Genomic DNA, 18,944 nt, shown 5'->3' on the forward strand with positions numbered 1-18,944 from the left:
GTTTGGGCTGCCCCTCTCCCTGGCCTATAACAGCCCGAGGGCCGGCAGCACGGCCGGCAGCCGGGACGCAGGCGGAGGCCGGCAGCACCGTCTCCCCGCTGCGGGAGCAGACGCCGGGCGCGGCGCGTGGGAAGCACGTCCCGAGAGAGGCCGGGTCCGCAGCCCAGGGCGGGGCGCCCGGATGCCGCAGGGGGTCCCCGCAGCCAGCCGCGGCGCGGGGTCTCCGGGGAGGGGGCGGCGCGGCAGAGGGGAGCAGCCCCTGCTGTCTTGGAGGTTTTCCCCTAAGGCAGCGAGAGGAAAACATGCAACATAAATTGCAGCGTTAACAAGCAATGACAACCTAATAGGAAAATGGACGAAAGATATGCGTGGACAACGCGCAAAGTCCCTAGTGTGAAGCCGGGGACGTGTGCTCAACATTCTAACGGGGTGCGCTGCTCACGGGCGCCCCAGGCCGGCGGCAGCAACAGGCAGCGCCGCGGAGGCCCAGGAGCCGCAGGCTTGGCGCAGACAGCCCCGGTACGTTGAGGCAGCAAAGGGCGTCAGCCTTGGAAGCATGGCCAGGAACGCCTTGATTGCGTTTTTTTTTTTTAAATAGAGGCATGTTTTATTTATTTATTTATTTATTCATTCATTCATTTATTTATTTATTTATTTATCTATACAAGCACTGGGTACAGTCAGAAGCGCGGGAGGGTGAGAGAATTCACCAGAGCCAGAGCGGGGAGCAGAGCAGGCAGAAGGACCGAAGGACACTGCTGAGGGGAGCAGCGGGCGGCAGGAGAGGTCTGCGCGCCATGTGGGACCCTCCTCCGGTGGCCGGGGAGCAGCCGGGGATCGAACCTGCGTCGCAGAGGCCGCGGGCAGCTTCGCAACCCAGCGCTCAACCGCTGCGCCACCGGGGAGGCCCTTGATTGCGTTTTAATTTTCTGACTGTATTATTGTTCTCGGAGGAGTCACATAAACTTTACCCCGGGTGATGACCCACGCGCTGAACGTGTCCCTTCCAGCAGATGCCAGTCACTCTCCTACCCAGACTGTCCTGCGCGGGGAAACTGAGCAGTTTTATTTTTTGTTTTACTAATCTCTCCGTGAAGGGAAAGCATTTTCATGTCTTTCCACAATTTTTTTTCTAACATTTTATTTTTACGTAAATGAACTGGGGTGCAGGCCATTTATGCGGGGGTTAAAGGACTCCCCAAAGACAGCGTGGGGAGCAGAACAGGCGGATCCACTGAAACCCACTGCTGAGGGGAGCGGCGGGGACAGGCGAGGTCTGCTGCGCCGTGTGGGTAGCTCCCTGGCTGGGGATTGTACTCAGGGCTCAGCATGACGGCCTGAGACTCGGCCCCTAGGCACCAGGGAGGTCTTTAAAAAATCTTTTCAATGTACTTTTTTCTTACTTCATTGCATTTTCATGTCTTAGTTGTGCGTTTCTCCCGTTAGAATGTTGAACGCACGTCCCTGGCTTCACTCTAGGGACTTTGCGCGTTGTCCACTCCTATCTTTTGTCCATTTTCCTATTAGGTTGTCATTGCTTGTTAACGCTGCAATTTATGTTGCAAGTTATTTTTCGTCTCCCTGCCTTAGGGGAAAACCTCCAAGACAATGTAAAACCATCTCGAGACCAGCTGCCCCTACCTGCTCACTGGAAGGCGCCAGAATGTCCCCGGAGTGGCCCTTCTGCTCCACCGCCCCGGGCTCTCCAGTTCACCTCAGCGCCGTCTGGTTCTCGTGTCAAAATGCTTGCTACTAAAATACAGTTATTTTCAAATAAGGGTAGAAAAACATGTATTTATTATTTGCGAAATTGATTTTAAAAACTGAACTGACTCCACCTAAACAGGCAACAGAATTTGAAAACAAGTTTGCGGGCAGCTTGTCTTAAATAAGTCACAAAGATGAACTGACTTATCATTGTATTTATTATTTTTTATAAAATGCATTCGCAGAGGTGTTTCATTAGAAATTGGTGCTACAAAAATAAATATAAAACAAATGTACACGTTTACATTGATACTTGGAACACAAATACACACTATTTACACGTGCGCAGACTCCAGCAGGTCGTGCCCATGATTCTGCCCCTGGCCGTCTGGCACGGGTGGGCAGCAGCCGCAGGGTCCAGCGCAGGGTCCGGCGCGCCGGCCCGGGGCCACGCCATCTGCGTGGCTCACATGTCAGTCTCCTTGTTCTCACATCAGAAAACACTCATTATGGGACAGACTAACATTCTCTTACAGAAAGGCTTTCTGAGGAAGTTACACTGAATAAAGAGAGTCACTTTACTTGAAAGCCAACAGAAAAGCTATTTATTCAACTTATGTCTAAAAAGAGCTTTAATTAATGAAAAGTAGCCGCTGGATTAGAAAACATCACAAGGATGGAAGACAGGCACTGTAATTTCTGTCTGATGTATTCTGGCAATTTTGCATTCTCTCCATACCTAAGAGAAGCAAAGGGAAAAGAGACAGACCAGTCACAAGGGCTCCCGCTCCGTGACCCCCAAAGGCAGGAAGTGCCTCGGAGCACAAATGTCTGCGGAGCAGACGCGCAGGCCACGTGCGCACACCCTGGCTGCGTCACCCCGGAAGGCCAGGTTCTAAGTGTATTTAAATTAAAAAAAAAAAAGAGCCATCAGCCCCAACTGGCTTTAGAATTTCTACAGCAAACTGGAACCGCAAAGGCTGCAGTGGAAGGTCCCGACCTAGGAAAACACTAAGCTAAACAGGGGAACGTGTTTCTATTTCAGCGTCAACAATGTGCACGCGGCCCTGGCCAGGTGTGCCCGGGCGCCGGGCTTCAGAACAGCAGCTGTGCCCGCCACCACCCGGGCCCTTCTCCCGAGCCTCTGACCCAGGAGTGCTGGGGCGGACCTGCACGCGCCGCAGGAGGGCAGCAGGTCCAGCCAAGCGCCTGCACAGGGCACAGGAATGCCCGCCGGCCCCAGCCCAGCTCACCCCCCCCCCGCCCCCCACCCAGCTCAGCTCAGTGCTAGTCCAGCCCCAGCGAGCTTCGTGAGTCAGGATCTGAAGTGCGCAAACCAACGCGGACGTCCCGGCACGCGCTCTCACACGGGCCGGGCGCACACGCAGCAAGTCTGCCCAACACCAACCTCTCAGAGATGAGGGCGTGGAAGTGGCTTTTGAGGGAAAATAACTCAGTTAAGAGACTGTTTCCGTGTTGGTCCTGCAAACCGAACAGGTCATGACTCCAAAGCAGCAGCCCTACTTCTGAAAGGCCCCACCCGGCTGGGCCACGGGTGCAGGGGGCTACAAGGAGCCTCAGCGCCTCGCGAGCCCAGGCGGGCGCCTGCACTGTCCAGTCACGTGACGTGCACGGACAGGACTCAGCGCGTTAACAGGGGCCGTGACGGCGTTTACTGTCACCAGCGATGAAAACAGAAACTTGATTATTTACCTCAACAAACAGCACAAGCAAAGCGAGCGCAGAGGGCTGAGCGCGAGCCAGCACCGTGAGGACGCACCTGGTCGTCTGGCCGCCGGGGGACGTGTAGCTGATGGAGGACACGCCCGCCTGCACCACCAGCTGGGACCCGTCGTTAAACTGGACCCACACGGCTCCGCTGGTCAGCTGGGGAGTGAGCACCACCGAGGTCAGCCGCAGGGAGAGAGGGCCGGGCCCGCCAGGCTTTCCTGTGCTTAGACGTTCCCCACCACCCCCCTCCGGAGGGCCAGCCCCGGGCTGTGTGGACAGGCAGGCGCTGTGCTGTCGGGCTCGCTCTGCACGCGCCCTGTCCCCATTCCCCCCCGCGGGGACATCCGGCGCGGTCCCGTCGCGGCTGCGTTCACAGCGTTTCTGGCCACGAAGAACTTAAGGAGCCAGAGCCAGCTCTCCCCTCACTGCGCTTCCCTCTCCCGCCCAGGCCTCAGTCTCCCTCCCCCCGGGCTTGGCATCTGAGCACAGCGACAAGGGCCCAGGAGTCTGCTCCAGGTACCCCCTACCCCACCCCCACCTTCGAGGGCAGCCCTGTGACCGGCGAACACAGGCCTCGGGCCCAGCGGCGGGCGTCACTGGCAACGCTGAATTCCCCAACTGGACACAAGCCAACCCTGGATGGCTCCAGCGCCACACTGCGCGTGAAAAGGCACAGGGACGCTGCGGACAGGCTCTGTCAGGGCTAGTTTTTGGCAGGATCGCCGTGGAAGCGAATTCTGAGGAAATCCACTTCCTTACCGAATGCTCACCTGCGTAGCCCAACCGACGTTTTTCACAAAAACAGACTTCAGGGGCTGCGCCGACGGAGGGAGACTCTCCTGCAGGCTGCCAGGGGAGACGTCTGCTGCGGGCGCGGCGGCCGCCAAGCCAGGGCCCTCCCGTGGGCCCACCTGCGCACGGCGGGAGCGGACGTTATCCACAGCGTTTGTAAACATCCATCCTTGGCTCGGGTTACAGAAGTGACGGGGTTTCCACTAACTTAATTTTATGGTAACGAAACTGAACATTTGAAATACAACCACATTATGGAATTAGAAAGGCAGAGGCCAGGGAGAAAACACGCGGTGGCTCTTCTCACCTGGTGAGGTCGCCCCGAGCCCTCCCTCCCAGGCGCACTTTCCAAGCTGCCTTTCTGGGGCGTGTGCGTGAGCGTGGGCACCCACGCCTCCATTCCTCTGACCCTCGCCTCCACTACCCGCCCCTGCAGCCTTTGCTGGTGCTGCCTCCCTGGGGCCGAGGGGCCCCTGGCCCCCGGGTCTGCCGGGCCCGGGCCGCCGGCGAGGTGTGCGTGACTCGAGACAGTGACGGTGGCTGCTCTGCTCTGCGCGCGTCGGGCCGACCCTGCCAAGAGGAGGACGAGGGGGCCCAGCCGCAGAGGGGCGGGAAGGCGTCGTCAGGTGACCAGGTGTGGAGCCAGAGCCGCGTCCAGGCCTCGGAGGCTTCGGGGCTGAGGCCGGGGGCGGGCAGGGTCCCGCCACAGGAGGCCAGTCAGGCAGCCCCCCGGGGCTGGGCGCTGAGGCCACTTTACTCACAGGAGGGCTGAGGGCCCTCTGCGGGGGGGCAGCGCTGGGCCCCCCACTCCCCGCCAGTCCACTCCACGGCGGCCTGTCCCTCGCGGTGGGGTTTGGGTCTCCCGGGGCAGGAGATGAGGCCTTGGGTGAAGCGGTGCCACCCGGCTTTCTGAAGGAGAAAGAAAGGTCCAAAAATAGTCCCTCTTAAAGGTTTTAACGTACAGACAACTAAAGGGCAGTCGTGCCCTCGACGGCGGCGGGTGCCTGTCACCCCTCCTCCGCGGGCGGGCGGAGCCCCAGCCACTGACCTGCCTATGATGATGGGGAAGAAGGGCGAGCTCCCGCTTCTGCGCTCCTCCTCTGCGATCACGGACTCCAGGCCCACACAGACCCGATGGCTCTGTGCCACAAGGAGATGGCCCACGTCACTGCGCCCGCCCGAGGACGCCCGCCCCCCACGGCCGCACCACGCCCGCTGGCAGGGACGCACCTCGAGAGCGTGGTGCAGGTACACCTTCACCTCCTCCTGCAGGCGCTGGGCCTCGCTTTCACCTTTTAAGGTGTAGGATTTCCCGGTCCTTTCAATTACCTGAATTAAATCTTGGCTTTTGTGTATCTTTGCGCCTTAAAAATAAGCAAAAGATAGTTTATCATTCCTGTAACATTCTGAGATTTACTCATTATCACGCCCGCTCACCCCGCTCCCAAGACCCAGGGATCCCTGGCCTCGACTACGGCCCATTCAGGAACGACAGGCTGTTTCTTCCTTTTTTTTTTTTCTGTAGAAGCGGGGCCCAAGTCTGAGATGTCTGAGGTACTTTAAAGATCACTGCTCGCACCACGGGCGTGACGGGAAGGGGCAGTGGCCACACCGTGCTAGGCGCGTGTGTGGAGCCTGGACAGGAGGCGCCGTCGAGGCCAGCGGCCAAACACCCATTCTAAGAAGAGATTTAGAAAGTAAAGGTCTCTGGTTCGGTCATCTCCTGTGCACCTTTCTACCTCCCGTAATTTGGTATACGTCCCTTTGAGGGTGGGATAAACACTGGGTGCCATTTATTTCCTGTGATGTTCGCACGCCCGGCAGGAGTTCCGGAAGGGGCGCTAGGCCGGGCGAGGGAATCAGTACATGTATCAGAGGGCAAACCGCTAACTAGAAAGTTCAGTAAGTTTAGGTTAACAAGATGAGGTAGATGACATGAGTGCTGTATGAGTCATACCTGTATGTCTATACAAACACATCTTAAAAGCTTGTGACACTGAGCTATATGCAACCACTAAATTTCAGACAAAAGGAAGAAGATTCACATCTCGGAGCTGTACACACCGTCATAAAACCAGACCTCAAAGTCGGCACCCGGGGAATTCTCCATCAAAACGCATTTAGCGTATCTTGTGAAATAGGTTATTTTGGGAGACTTAGATCTCACAAGCTGTACAAATCTAGAAGCATACTGATATTTTCGCCAGTACTTTTCTAGGAGAGGAAAAGAAAAAAAAAATCCTTAATATCAGGGAACAAAATATTGAGATAGATACATTTTTAATATTTGCATGTTACACACACACACACACACACACGAGAGAGAGAGAGAGAGAGAGAGAGAGAGAGAGAGAGAGAGAGAGAGAGAATGTTCCAGAGTCACTTCTTAGGCAAACAGAATGTGGAGAGACGGCAGACACCGCATCAGCGAGGCAGCGCCTCGCCAGGTGCAAGAACAACGCGGCGGGGCCCCCACGGAGCCCGGGGCCCACACCCGTGCCGTCTGCCGGGCAGCCCGCTCAGCATGACCTGCCGCCCCAGGGAGCCGCGGCGGAGCCTACGCACCTGGCAAGCGGTCGAAGCTGTACCTGCTGACGCTGGCGGCGGGCGGGGGCGGTCTGTCTGTGAGCGGGGAGCCTCTCCCGTCGTCCGGGTAATACACGGCGATCTGGGGAGAGATCATGGGCTCTGACCACGCGCCATGGCTCGTCACCGACACGGTGAAAGCGCTCATGTGGACTAGCAAATGTATTTTACTGAAAATGCTAAATATTTTCTAAAAGCAGTTTTTTGTTTCTTAAACTTTCAAGTGAACATTTTGTTGCCAGTTACATAATTATTTCTTAACCCACACGCAATTACGCAAAGATACATAGCATGCTATTTTGGTTTTTGAAATCCAGAGCCACGATCATGAGAAAAATGGATTTGAAAAACGTCAGGCTGTCACCAGAGAAGGCGCAGGAGCGCCACATGCTTAAGAGAAGGGCGAAGTTCAGGGTCAGGAAGCCAGGCCGCTCACCGTGTTTCCATCCCGAGATATCTGCAGAACTTCTTTCACGTACTCCTGAGACGCGTGCTCCCTGAGAAGCTCCACGCACACCTCCTCCGAGTCAAGGATGCTCACCTGGAAAGACACAACAGCCGCCGTCAACACCGCGCCTTGGCCGGCGCGGCCCCGAGCAGCACACGGCGCAGACAGAACCTAACCATGGCAGAGACGACACTGAGGGCACAGCCGGCCCTGCCTCAGCCCAGGGCACAGCCGGGCGGCTCAGGCCGAGCAGGCGGGGCCGGCAGGGCGGGGCGTGAGGCGGCCACACAAAGGCCAGGCTGGGTGATGCGGGAACAAGACAAACAGGATGAAGACTGAAAAAAAAAAACCAAAAACCACTCCCATTCGTGTGATGTTCTAAAACTCTAAACTTCATTTGTCAATAGTCCTTTTTTAAATAGTTTCAGATGTTAAAAAAAAGTTCTATTTTCTGATTTACCTTTTGGGAACTGGATTAAACGGCAGACAATAAAACAGAAGCAAATGGTATTAAACATGATTAACTTAGTGACTTGCGTGAATAAAAAAACACCTACCATAGTACATACTGGATTATTTTTACATGTTTTTATTGTCAACAACATTGAAAACTCAGAGTATCATGCCACTATTCTTATTCCCCCCCCCATAAACATCCAGTCTCTTTTCTCTTAAATAAGTTTCTCACGTAACACCTCCAAGTATAGGGGCACTTTAGAGAACTAACAAATGTCCGGGCAGTAAGCAGCACAAACCCCAGCTGCAGGGCCAGTCCCCAGGCGGGCATCGCACATACCACAGCCTTCCGGGTCTTCTGTCTGATGGGCTTTAACCGGCACGCGGTCAGTGGCGGCGTGAGGCTCCGTAAGCTGCGGGGCTGGCGACCCGGCGGGGGCTCCGCGCCTCTGGGCTGTCTTTGTTCAGAAAGAGGATCGAAGGCAAAAGCAGGCTCTGGCTGCGCGACCTCAGGTCTCTTGTGAAGCGCGGCGACCGGCTGCTCGGTGGGACACCTGATGTCAGACACGTCAGGGCTCTTCTTGGCCCTGGCCTCCGTCCAGGCGTTTCCTGCCGGGCCCTGCCAAGGCGCACAGCCCCGGAGAGGCCCGTGCGGGCCTGCGCTGCTGTGCTCAGCAGTCTCTCCCGCAGTTGCTGGAACACCGCAGAGCAGAGCGAGGCAGCACACAAGAAAGCAGGTGGAGCCGTCACATTGTGTTCATGAGGAACAAAGGAAAAGTAGTAAAACAAAGAAAAAGGATCTCCTAATTTTTCTAAGAAAACAAGCAGTTTAAGATAGGACTAAATCAAAGTGACTTAAAAAAGGAGATTTTAAGCCATACTGCAAAGGAATACCTTGAGTATTAAGGAAAAAAGGAAAGGAAAACATTAATGTGAAATTCATTTTTTCAATTAAGGCCAAAGCCGGTCACCCAGGACACCTATTTCTCAGCAAGCAACCGGCCGGTGTGCCAGCAGGCAGGTGTGACGGGAATTCCCAGCGACCCTTCTCCATGAGATGGAACTTACTCTCTTTAAGGACCACCCGCTCCATGCGTACTCACAAAACATGCCAAAGGGGGAAAAAGCAGCATCACATACGAAACAGCTTTAACTTACTAGTAACTAATGTCATCAACGTATTTGCACCCACTGTTACAAATATTTTCATGATGAAATTTACCCACTGATTTGATTTTAGAATTCACAAGGGAACTCTTTTTTTAATGTCCATAAAGTGATCAGACCATGTGAAAACCCCGCAAGGCAATTTTTTTTTTTTTTTTTTTTTTTTTTTGTGGGCCCCTCGCTGGCGGCTGGGGATTGAACCAGCGCTGCAGAGGCTGCGGGCAGCCTCGCAACCCAGCGCTCAACCGCTGCGCCACCAGGGGAGGCCCTGCAAGGCAATTTTTAATATGCCAGCCTCTAAAAATTTGTCCAATTTTTCCCCCTTAAATGACCTTTTAATGTTTTTGACTCATTAATGCTTTTAATTCTTTTGGCCCATTACGACAGAAAATATTTCGTGTCAAACAATGTACTTTAAGACTGCAGCAGCCCTACAAGATTATGAAGATCGTTTCCCCATGTCCATGTTACCCAATAAAAGTATCTGAAAACACAACGGGACCAGCAGGATCAGGTGCAGGGCAGCTTTATAGGGTTAAAAAAAAAAAACCAGACTTGAATTATCTAGTATACATGAAGATTCTCTTTTGGGCTCCTGAAAACAACATACATTAACAAAAGAAAAAAAGGGGACCGCCCCCAGGCGCCGTCAAACTCTGCTTAAGTTACGGCCCTGGGCGCTCAGGCTGGGTAAGGTGATACGAGGTGAGACGCAGCCTCCTCCTCCCCGTATGTTTCTTTCTTACTCTCTTCTTTAAATCTTTAATTTCATTTCCACTGTCTTTGAAATCCGCCATGCCCCTTAATGAGAAACGCTCACCCGCCCCACTCAGCATCTGTAATTAACACCCCCTGAGTGACAGCTGCTCACCCCGGGGCTGGCTCCTGGCCTTCGCACTGGGGTGCACCCCAGGGCCCGCTGGGAAGCCCGAGCTCACATCAGTGCCCCTCTCCTGATGCCGTTGTGGATACTGACAGCAGATGTCAGCGCAGATGGGTCAGAGGGCTCTGAGCCCTGCAGGGCGGGGTGCGGGGGGGAGTGGGGGGGCTCTGGCCTACTGCGGCAGCGTCGGCCAACAGGTGCAGCTTCTGTGAGGTGGGGCTAATAGCAGCCCCTTATTTCATGAGGATTTAGTGAGCTGTCTTCACTAACCATTAAAGACAGTGGATAACAGTGACCCCTCAAAGTGAGTCAACAGCTGTTACTATGGCCAAGTACTGAAAATGCATTGTTTCCTTAAGAATACCCCGATAAAGTGTGAAAGTCATTCGTTTTTACTAAATACTTCATCAGAAACTCACCATTTACTTGCAGATTCCCAAACCACTGTTGCATCACTTCAGCCTGAGATGTCTGGGCTGGGAACGGAAAAGGATTTTTTCCTGGACAAAGCTGATTGGTGCTAAACAAAGAAAAAAAAGTTTCTGTAAGCTAAAAAAAAAATAATTACTAGGTAATACCGTTCCAAGGTATTACCAAGGTAAATCATTCCGAGGTAAAGTCATTTGAAAAAGGTGGTATCTGGGGCCTCCCGGGTGACGCAGCGGATTGAGCACAGCGCAGTGAAGCTGTCCGCAGCAGACTGTGCAGCGCGGGTTTGATTCCCAGCAGGCCAGGGAGATTCCCACATGGCACGGCAGACCTCTGCTGTCTCCCCTGCTCCCCTCAGCAGTGCTTTCGTCTGCCTGTTCTGTTCCCCGCTCTGTCTCTGGTGAATCCTCTCGCCCTCCTGGGCCTCTGGCCTGTACCCCAGCTATTGTATAAATAAAAAATAAATCTTTAAAAAAAAAGAAAGAAAGAAAGAGAAAAAGGAGGTATCTGCTGGTCTGGCTAACACTGCAGAGTGACTGAAGAAACCACCACCTGCACAGTGAGCAGCCCGACGCGGCAGCGCCAGGGCATAGGACAGTGGCTCTGCCTCTTGCAGCTTAAGTGCAAAAATCTAAGATCAGAAAAAATACAAACTACAATGACTAGACACTGGCTTATGAGCAGCAGTCAGGAGTATGATCACTGAGGTCCACCTTCCCTTCATCTGCGTGCGCACGTGTGCACGTGCATGTGTGTTGATTATGATTTTGCTACACAATACCTTGGCACTAGAGGCCTGCTTCAGATAAAATAAAAAAGTGAAACCAGTAATACCCAATCATTAAACACATCCATTCATTTTAGGAAATTTGGAACCTCAATTCAGAACTTCATACTCTTCCTCCCCAGCACAGAAATCCCAGCTGAGGAGGACCCAGCTTCATATTTGTGCCTTTGATGTTTGTCATACGGTAAAACGCCCCCGCCAAGGTGCCAAGATTCTTACAGCACTTGCTGGTCATCGGGTCTCTCCAAACACCCGGGGCCGCCGGACGTCCTGGCTTTAAGGAAGTGAAAGACACCGCCGCGGTCGCTGGCAGGAGCGCATCTTTCCGCATCGTCGCTCGCTCCCGACTGACTGGGTCTGGAGAGCGTCTCTGCTGAGTGACAGCGCTCCATTGGGGAGGTTTTCGCTCGAGATGGACGACTGGAGGCGCCGGACCTGTCGGAGGAGTGGGCTCTGCGGAGGTAGCGAGAGTGTGGCCTCTCCTCGGCATCCTGGGCCCTCCGCCCCCGCCTACTGCTACTGGCTTCTTGCTCTTGAATGCCCCACTGAGTATAAAAACTGCTCCCCTCTCCTAAAGAAGAAAAACCACTTGAATTTTTATTCTTTGGAAATATAGTCATTTTACTTGGGAGTGGCTGACCAATCAAAAGTCTTCTTCTGTCAGAGAAACTACCACTTACACTGGTACTGGAAGAAGCCGTCACTGCAGTTGAAATCGTGGCATGTCCACTATCAATGGAGTCTTCCACGGTTCTTAAATCTTTACTTTTAGTGGAAGAATTCCGGGACATAAAGGGGTGATCAAACACCGAAGACAGACTTAAACGATCCGCTGGATTTCTACGAAGTAACTGGTGGATGAGGTCCTTGGCTTCTCTTGACAAAAAAGTTGGCATTTCATAATCTGCCAACACCACTTTATTCAATGTGTTCTTGACCGTGTCTGTGTCAAAGGGTGGCCTCCCGATGAGCAGCGTGTAGAACATGCAGCCCAAGGACCAAACGTCAGACTCGAGCCCGTGTGCGCTCCGAGTGGCGATCTCCGGGGAGATGTAGTTGGGGGTCCCGCACAGCGTGTAGTGCTTCTCGTGCGGCATCTGCAGCTGCGTGGCCAGCCCGAAGTCGGCGATCTTGACATTCATGCTGCGGGTGAGCAGCAGGTTGGACAGCGTGAGGTCCCGGTGCAATATGCCGTGGGAGTGGAGGTACAGCAGCCCGGTGGTGATCTGGTGCATGAAGTGTCGCGCTGTTAGAGGGAAAAACTGAAACTTACAATCCGGAAAATCCGGAAGATCGGCATGTAGAACACATCATGAAACTGCAGGAGGCGTGCCAGAGCACCCCGCGAGAACGCGGCTCGTGACCAGGACGCCAGCCTGAGAATGCCGTCAACACCCCCCCATCTTCATCCTTCCCCGGAGCTCAGTCTGTATGCAGTTAATTTTATTAGCGACAGGGAGCAACTAGGGAAACCAGGGAGAGCAGAAGTCCATGGCAATTGAGAAAGTATTTGCAACTGCAATATAGTCAGCTGTAAAAAAAAAGCTCAGGTTCCTTTGATGTCCTCCCAAATCCTCTCCACAAGGAACCACCATGAACGGTTTGTGCATGTTCTCTGAGGCTTTCCTTCCGCATCTAAGACTATAGAAGAACATTCTAATACTTTTTAAATATAAAAATACACAGTTTCATTACTATTCCTCCAACCCAAATATTTGTTGGAGATATTTATATGTCAGCATACACAGATTCTCATTTTATTTAATTGCAACTGAGAAACATTTGGGTCATTTTTGGTATTTTAAGGTTACAAAATATATAACCAATAAACATTCTCATACATGCTTGGTTTCCTGTGCATATGTATTATGGGGTGCTTCTCTATGGTAAATTCAAGAAATACAACCACTTGGATAAATTTAACATTTTTATACTTAGCCACACTATCCTCCAAAAGGCTGTATTTTCATGCACGTCTGGTTAATATTAGGTAATCTCAATCTAATGAGTCAAAGATAGAGCTCTTTGTCATTTTGATGATTCCTAGTGAGTTTGAGGATCTTTCATATGATTGTTGGCTGTCTGTACTTTCTCTTCTGCGGACCATCTGCTTATAGGTCCTGTTCATTTTTTATGATCTTTTTTTAAAGCATGCCTAAAGATTTTTAAATATTAGTCATACATTTTATAAAATCTTTCCTAAATCTTTCAAATTTGTTGATGATTTTTTTTATAATACACATTCTTAGGTTAAATTAAGTAAACCTGGTAATTCTTTTCCTTCACGGCAGGGTCTACCTTATTTAAGGCTTGCTGTTTCATAGTGTTACCAAAAATGCAGTGGTCACCAATATGTGCAACGTTTTTATTTTCAATTTGAGTCATTACCATAACTTTTGAGCATTTCCGTAACTCTCCATATGATCAAACTTTTCCAAAAGGGTTATACAGACTCCCATGTACAGAAGTCAATCAGCAACCACCCATCCTGGCGTATATGCCATCACAGAGCAGGGAAAGGCCTTTTGCACATCTGTTTGTATGATGATGATGGGCATTATGATTTGATTCTGAGCTGAACTGTAGAAAGTTACTTATGAGAAACTGGGAAGTTGAAAGTGATTACGTAAATGATTGTAGGGAATGATTTCATGTCTTTCTGATTATGAGATTTAGAAGTTGCCCTTTAAAGACACACAGCAGATCACAGAGCACCCCTTTTCATCAGTGCAGGTTTGTTATAACATTGATGGGAAAAAAAAAAAAAAAAGGATCCTGGCCAATGCTGAACAAAAAGATGATGTCGGGCCTCCCCTGGTGGCGCAGCAGTTGAGCGCTGGGCTGTGAAGCTGCCCGCAGCCTCTGCAGCACCGGTTCCATCCCCGGCTGCCGGGTGAGGGTCCCACATGGTGCGCAGACCTCTCCTGCCACGCCCACTGCTCCCCTCAGCAGTGTCCTCCGTCTGTCTGCCTGTTCTGCTCCCCGCTCTGGCTCTGGTGATTTCTCTCACCATCCCGCGCTTCTGACTGTACCCAGTGCTTGTATAAATAAATAAATAAATCTTAAAAAAAAAAAAAAAAAAAAAGATGATGTCATCTGAAGATCTGGTTTCTAGACATTGTTTCACTTAAAGTTGCTTTCTAAGAACCTACCAATGACATTGACTGAGGCCTTACTTCTGCAATGCACTGGAGTTACTTACAGAAACTTATAACTTTGTAATTTGGGGGAGAGGATCTCCTTTTCTAGTCCAAAGTAATAATTAAAGAGTTTCCAAAATATCCTACAATAGCATATTCTTCAAAACTACATGCTGATGAGTAAAATTTATACCTTCCAAAAAAAAAAAAAAAAAAACCAAAACCAACCCACCTTCGTTTTCTGAGAATGGTTTCTTTCTATTCTTTAGGTATCTGTTCATCTCTCCATTATGGCACATTTCTAATACCAGGTACACGTAATTGCTATCCTCAAAGTAATTATAGAGCTGAAATGTAAAAGGACATAATAAATTGTAACATACAGACATTCACTGCCCTTAAGCGCAGGTAAAAAATTTGTGTCTTACCTCCAAAATAGAAGGATGTTTCAATTGACAATGTATTTTCACCTCGTTCTGGACTCTCTGAACCATCCCAGCTTTGTACATGGCTTTCTTATCTATCTACAAATAGCAGAAGGTTTAAATGTCGATGGTAAACTTTCAAATGTCACATCAAACGTTTTCTTTGGAAAGAGACAGTATACTTTAAAATATCCTTTCATCTACTTATGAGCGCCTTCTGCTGTCTACTTTCTCCATGCACCCTGCAGAGTGCTAGGCAGAGTGGACCTTCAGTAAGTTTGCCCAATGCATTCTAACACCATCTCCCAACTTAAAGAATTTAACAGGACAAGTATCATGTCTGTAATAAAAACCACAAAAATTTAGCTAAGTTTTAAAATGACACTTCTCTTACCTTTCCCTACTGATTTAGATAAGTGATTCTTAATTAGCTTAGGTTACTCCTTAGACTGACTTCCAACAGCCAAGAACAGGATGTTAGATGTACACACACTTGTATTTTCACTATTATAAGAACAACTTGCTGTTTGATTTCTACCAGTTAGTCCAATATGTGTAATTAGAACAGATACAAAGTCTAATCATAAAGATGAAAACTCTAACTGGGCCAAGGATCTCCTAAGATATCCTCAGGTTTAACTTAATTAGAAAAGAATCATAGGATCAGTGGATAATTTAATATCTTAACACCTTGCCTCACTGCCCTTCAAAAGGCTGTTTTCATGCACATGCCCTTTACATCAGGCGGTGTCAACAGCCAAGTCTCAGGGCTTGGGACTGCGGTGATGGGGGCTCCACTGCACACCCCGGGAAAAGCCCTGGTGGGAGAGGTGTCCCTGACATTTCCAGAAGCCGCTTCCTCTAGTCCCCTCAAAGCCCGCGGGAGGCGCGGGCTGGTATGTTCTTACCATTTTGATGGCAACTTCCAGACCAGTGTGGATGGACTCGGCTCTGTAGACACCAGCAAACGATCCTTTCCCAAGCAGATTCCCAACTTTAAAATCCTTAAAAGTTAAAAATCAAAGAAGATGGTGGTGACTTGCTGGGACAGAGGAAGAAAGCTAGGACGGGGCTGGACAGGGCCGACAGGATGGACGGAAGGAAGGGGGGTGCATCCCAAAGCCAGGCCGGTCGCGCACCTCGATCCGGCAGGTGTCCGGGGCCGGGAGCATGCTGACGCGCGCGGGGTCCCCGAGCTGGCAGGCGGGGTGCGGGCAGACACCCCAACGCCCCGGGCGCTCCAGTCTGTGCGGCCTCGGGCGCGCCCCGCCCCAGCGCCCCCTGCGAGCGGCCGGCCGCTCCCGCCGCGGCTCCCGCCGGAGTAACCGCCACCGGGCCAGGGGCGGACGCGGGCGGCGCGGCGGGCCCGGCGGGAGGGCGGCGGGGCGCGCCCGGGACAGGCGCCCGCCCCGGCCCCAGGGGAGGGGCGCCCCGCCGCGCCCCGCCCCGCCGCGCCCGGCCCCGCCCGGGCCGCGCCCCCCGCCCCGCCCGCCCCGCAGGGCGACTCCCCCGGCTCGCCCCCCGCCGCCCGCCCGGGCCCTCCCGCCCCGGGGTCCCCCGAGGGCCCGGGGCCGCCCCCGGGACCCTGCCGCCCCTCCCGGCCGCGCGCGCCGCCGCCCACCTCGATCTTCTCCCCGATGCACGTCGCCATGGCCGCCGGCGCGGCGCGGCCCCTTCGCGGCAGCGCTCCGAGCAGCAGCCGGCGTCGGCGCCCATCGGCCCGCGCTAGGCCGCGCGCCCGGCGACGACCGCGCCGCCGCCGCAGGGGCGCCCGGGCACCCGCCGAGGCCGGGCCGGCGCCGCCGCGCTCCCATTTTGAAAATCGCCCGCCCGGGGCGCCCGCCCTGACGTCACGCGGGGACGCTCTGCGCAGGCGCGGGCGCCCTTCCGGCCACCTGACCGGAAGTGCCGCGGCGCCCGCGCTGCGCTCGCCAGGCAGGCCGGGTCCGGCGGCGCCGCGGCGGGAAGGTCGGCCGGGCCCGCGGGCCTCGAGGACGGCGCCTCCCGCCGGGCGCCCCGCCCCGCCCCGCCCCGCCGCGGGGTCTCGCGGGGTCCGGGGCGCCGAGGAGAGGCGCCGTCTCGGGGCGCTGCGGCCTCGCGGGCCCCGCGTCCGGGCGCCTCCCCCGCGCCCGCAGGCCCCGCGGCCCGCCGCCGCCCGGGAGGGAGGCCCGAGCCGGGGCTCCGGGCGGCGGGGGCGGGGCCGGGCGCGCAGGCCCAGGGGTTCGGCCCCGCCGCCCCGACCGCGGGCGCCGGGAGGGCGGAGCGAGCGCGGCCCCGGGCGGGGCGGGGGGCGGGGGCGCGGGCGGCCCGGCCTGTGGTCAGGCGCCCGGAGCCGCGCGCCCGGCCGGGGAGGCCGCGGCGGCCCCGGGGTCGGCGGGCCCGGCGTGTCCCGCCGCGGGGAGGGCGGCGGCGGCGCCTGCTCGGGACGCGGCGCGGGTCGGGAGCCCCGGAGGGCGCGGCGCTCGCCACGGGACGGGCCCTCGGCCCGCGGTGGCCCGCGGTGGGCGCGGCCGGGCGGGCGCCCTGGCGTCGGGGCCGCGCGGCTCCGGGGGCCCGACGCTCCGGGGCGGCGGGTGACCGCGAGTCGGACCCCCGGCCCGGCCGGCCGTGGAGCAGCAGCCGGGGGCGGCGAGCGCCGCCGCGTGACGAAGGCGCTGAAGTTGTTCCCCAGACGCCGCCGACACCGCCCGCGCCTCAGCCACCGCGAGGGTGAAAAGCGGGTGGGGCGGAGGCGAACGCGCGCCGGCGGGGCGGGCGCGCAGGGTCCCAGCCGCGCCCGCGCCGGGCCCAGCGCCCTCCCCGCGTCCTCCGATGCGCTTCGGAGTGAGCCGGAAATCTCCAGGCGCGCAGCAACCCGGGGGGGGCACCCCGGGGCGGCCGGCGGCGGGGGGAGCCCGCACCTGGGGCGGTGGGCGCGGGCCGGTGGGCGCTGCAGCTCTCCCGGGCGGCCCGCGACATTCTTCGGGCACCGGGCGCGCTCGCACCTGCGGGAAACGAACCCGCGCCAGTGGGCAGGAAAAGCAGAACTTAGGAAGAACCTGGGCGTGTTTAACCTTAAGGCTGCTTGGAAGAACACTCCCTTCAGTGCATTTTAAACTAGAAGGTGAAAGTAAAACAGCTTTTTTTTTTTTTTGGCTTGTTTTGGTTAATAAGAATCTTGGTCTTTGATCTACATTAAAATTTTGTTACGTTTCATCAAAAGGGGGGACTGTGCTTCCTAGGAATTTTAAAATCACACTTTGGGCTCAATGAGACAGTAATAAAGTTTTTCTTCTTTGATTCAAAAAGCCCGTCTTCTGCCCCCGAGTGCCTTAGTTGCTAAGTGAGGGTGGATTTGAGCGCACAGGACGGTTACCCAGCCCAGGCTTCGCGAACAGCCCTCGGTCTGTCTTGGAAAGCCGTCGGGGGCGCCCAGTGTCGTCAGATTCTGCGTGTCCGTATGTCAACCCGTTAGCTTTGCTTCTCATTAAGTTTTACAGATTCAAATACCATAAAACCAAATTCCAATTTTCAACTCAAAATAACTTGAGAACTGAACTTTTTTCTTGTAAGAGTCTTAAAGAGGAAATTATATTTTTCTAGTCATTTAAGAATCACGTCTAACTCTAACTATGTAACACGTAAAGTCAATGCCGAGGCTTTCTTCGCTGTGGATTAACAATTGCCAACTGTTAAAAGCCAAACCAAACCCCAATGGGTAATGTCTACAGGCTTATTACTGCACTTCAAATGTTTGGAAGTGACTGCATGGTTACATTATATGTTGGGTTATTTATAATCTGATCGCTGCATTCAAAGGTCTACTGCCTTAAAATGTGGGTAACATTTTTCAAAGTAGTGGACTGTGCTCACTTGGGTAGAATGTTTTGACACTTTTCCATTTTACCTTACTGCTGAGCTCCAAGATTCACTTTAAATAGTAACTTCTGTCTGGGAAATAATCATAAATACAGTAAAGACTAAGAAAAAAGCTGAATAAATTGTTCTTCTTTAGTGAAAGTCTGAATACCTTTTAAAACGGACGAGCTGTAACTCCAACAGCCTGATGCTGGTGTGCTGTTTCTAGCTGTTTTAAAACGTAAGAATTGTACATACTGATGAGGAATTAAACATCACAAGCTCTCTTTTGTCATATTATTTAGCAATCTTTGTTTTTATTATCACAGTATAACTGGCCATCAAGATGTGGTTTCTGAAACCAATTTATACTTTTACAGTCAAACTGCACACACATTTTAACCCCCCTCGGTATTTCCTTAACCTAGTTATTTGCTTATTGCATAGGAAAACATTCTGTCTTGCTACTATCTTTTAAAATAACTTTTCTAAAATAGTGTTTTTACTTTCAAAAAACAAAACAAAACAAAGTCTTGTCTAGTGCTCCGTATTTAGT

The 18,944-nt window shown here is 53.5% G+C and overlaps 2 protein-coding genes across 5 annotated transcripts in view; one reads left to right on the forward strand and one right to left on the reverse strand.

The window, feature by feature from the left end:
• The window catches only part of MFSD8 (major facilitator superfamily domain containing 8), a 24,182-nt gene extending 16,811 nt beyond the window's left edge, over positions 1-7,371 (forward strand). Inside the window, exon 12 of the mRNA XM_054690426.1 lies at positions 7,134-7,371. Within this exon, the coding sequence (XP_054546401.1) occupies positions 7,134-7,211 (78 nt within the window). The 3' untranslated portion in view covers positions 7,212-7,371. The remainder of the gene's footprint in view (positions 1-7,133) is intronic.
• Positions 1,889-16,253, reverse strand: PLK4 (polo like kinase 4). 4 transcript variants are annotated; one of them, XM_037496264.2, is made up of 16 exons: positions 16,173-16,253; positions 15,460-15,555; positions 14,555-14,650; positions 14,359-14,473; positions 11,206-12,232; positions 10,190-10,290; positions 8,061-8,413; positions 7,253-7,357; positions 6,796-6,898; positions 6,295-6,444; positions 5,461-5,594; positions 5,279-5,370; positions 4,992-5,139; positions 4,209-4,349; positions 3,488-3,594; positions 1,889-2,446 (listed from the first exon to the last, which is right to left on the reverse strand). In XM_037496264.2, the coding sequence occupies exons 1-16, from the start codon at positions 16,200-16,202 to the stop codon at positions 2,344-2,346; spliced, it is 2,901 nt and encodes a 966-aa protein (XP_037352161.1). In that variant the 5' UTR covers positions 16,203-16,253; the 3' UTR covers positions 1,889-2,343. The 4 variants fall into 4 exon arrangements, with proteins under 4 accessions (XP_037352161.1, XP_054546399.1, XP_037352160.1 ...); XM_054690424.1 differs by having other exon boundaries at positions 3,421-3,594; XM_037496263.2 differs by lacking the exon at positions 16,173-16,253 and adding an exon at positions 15,691-15,754.
• Between the last annotated feature and the right edge of the window lie 2,691 nt (positions 16,254-18,944).

The sequence above is a fragment of the Talpa occidentalis genome, unplaced genomic scaffold (genome assembly GCF_014898055.3).
Source record: "Talpa occidentalis isolate TD23 unplaced genomic scaffold, MPIMG_talOcc4v2.1 talOcc4.8, whole genome shotgun sequence".
Taxonomy (NCBI): domain Eukaryota; kingdom Metazoa; phylum Chordata; class Mammalia; order Eulipotyphla; family Talpidae; genus Talpa; species Talpa occidentalis.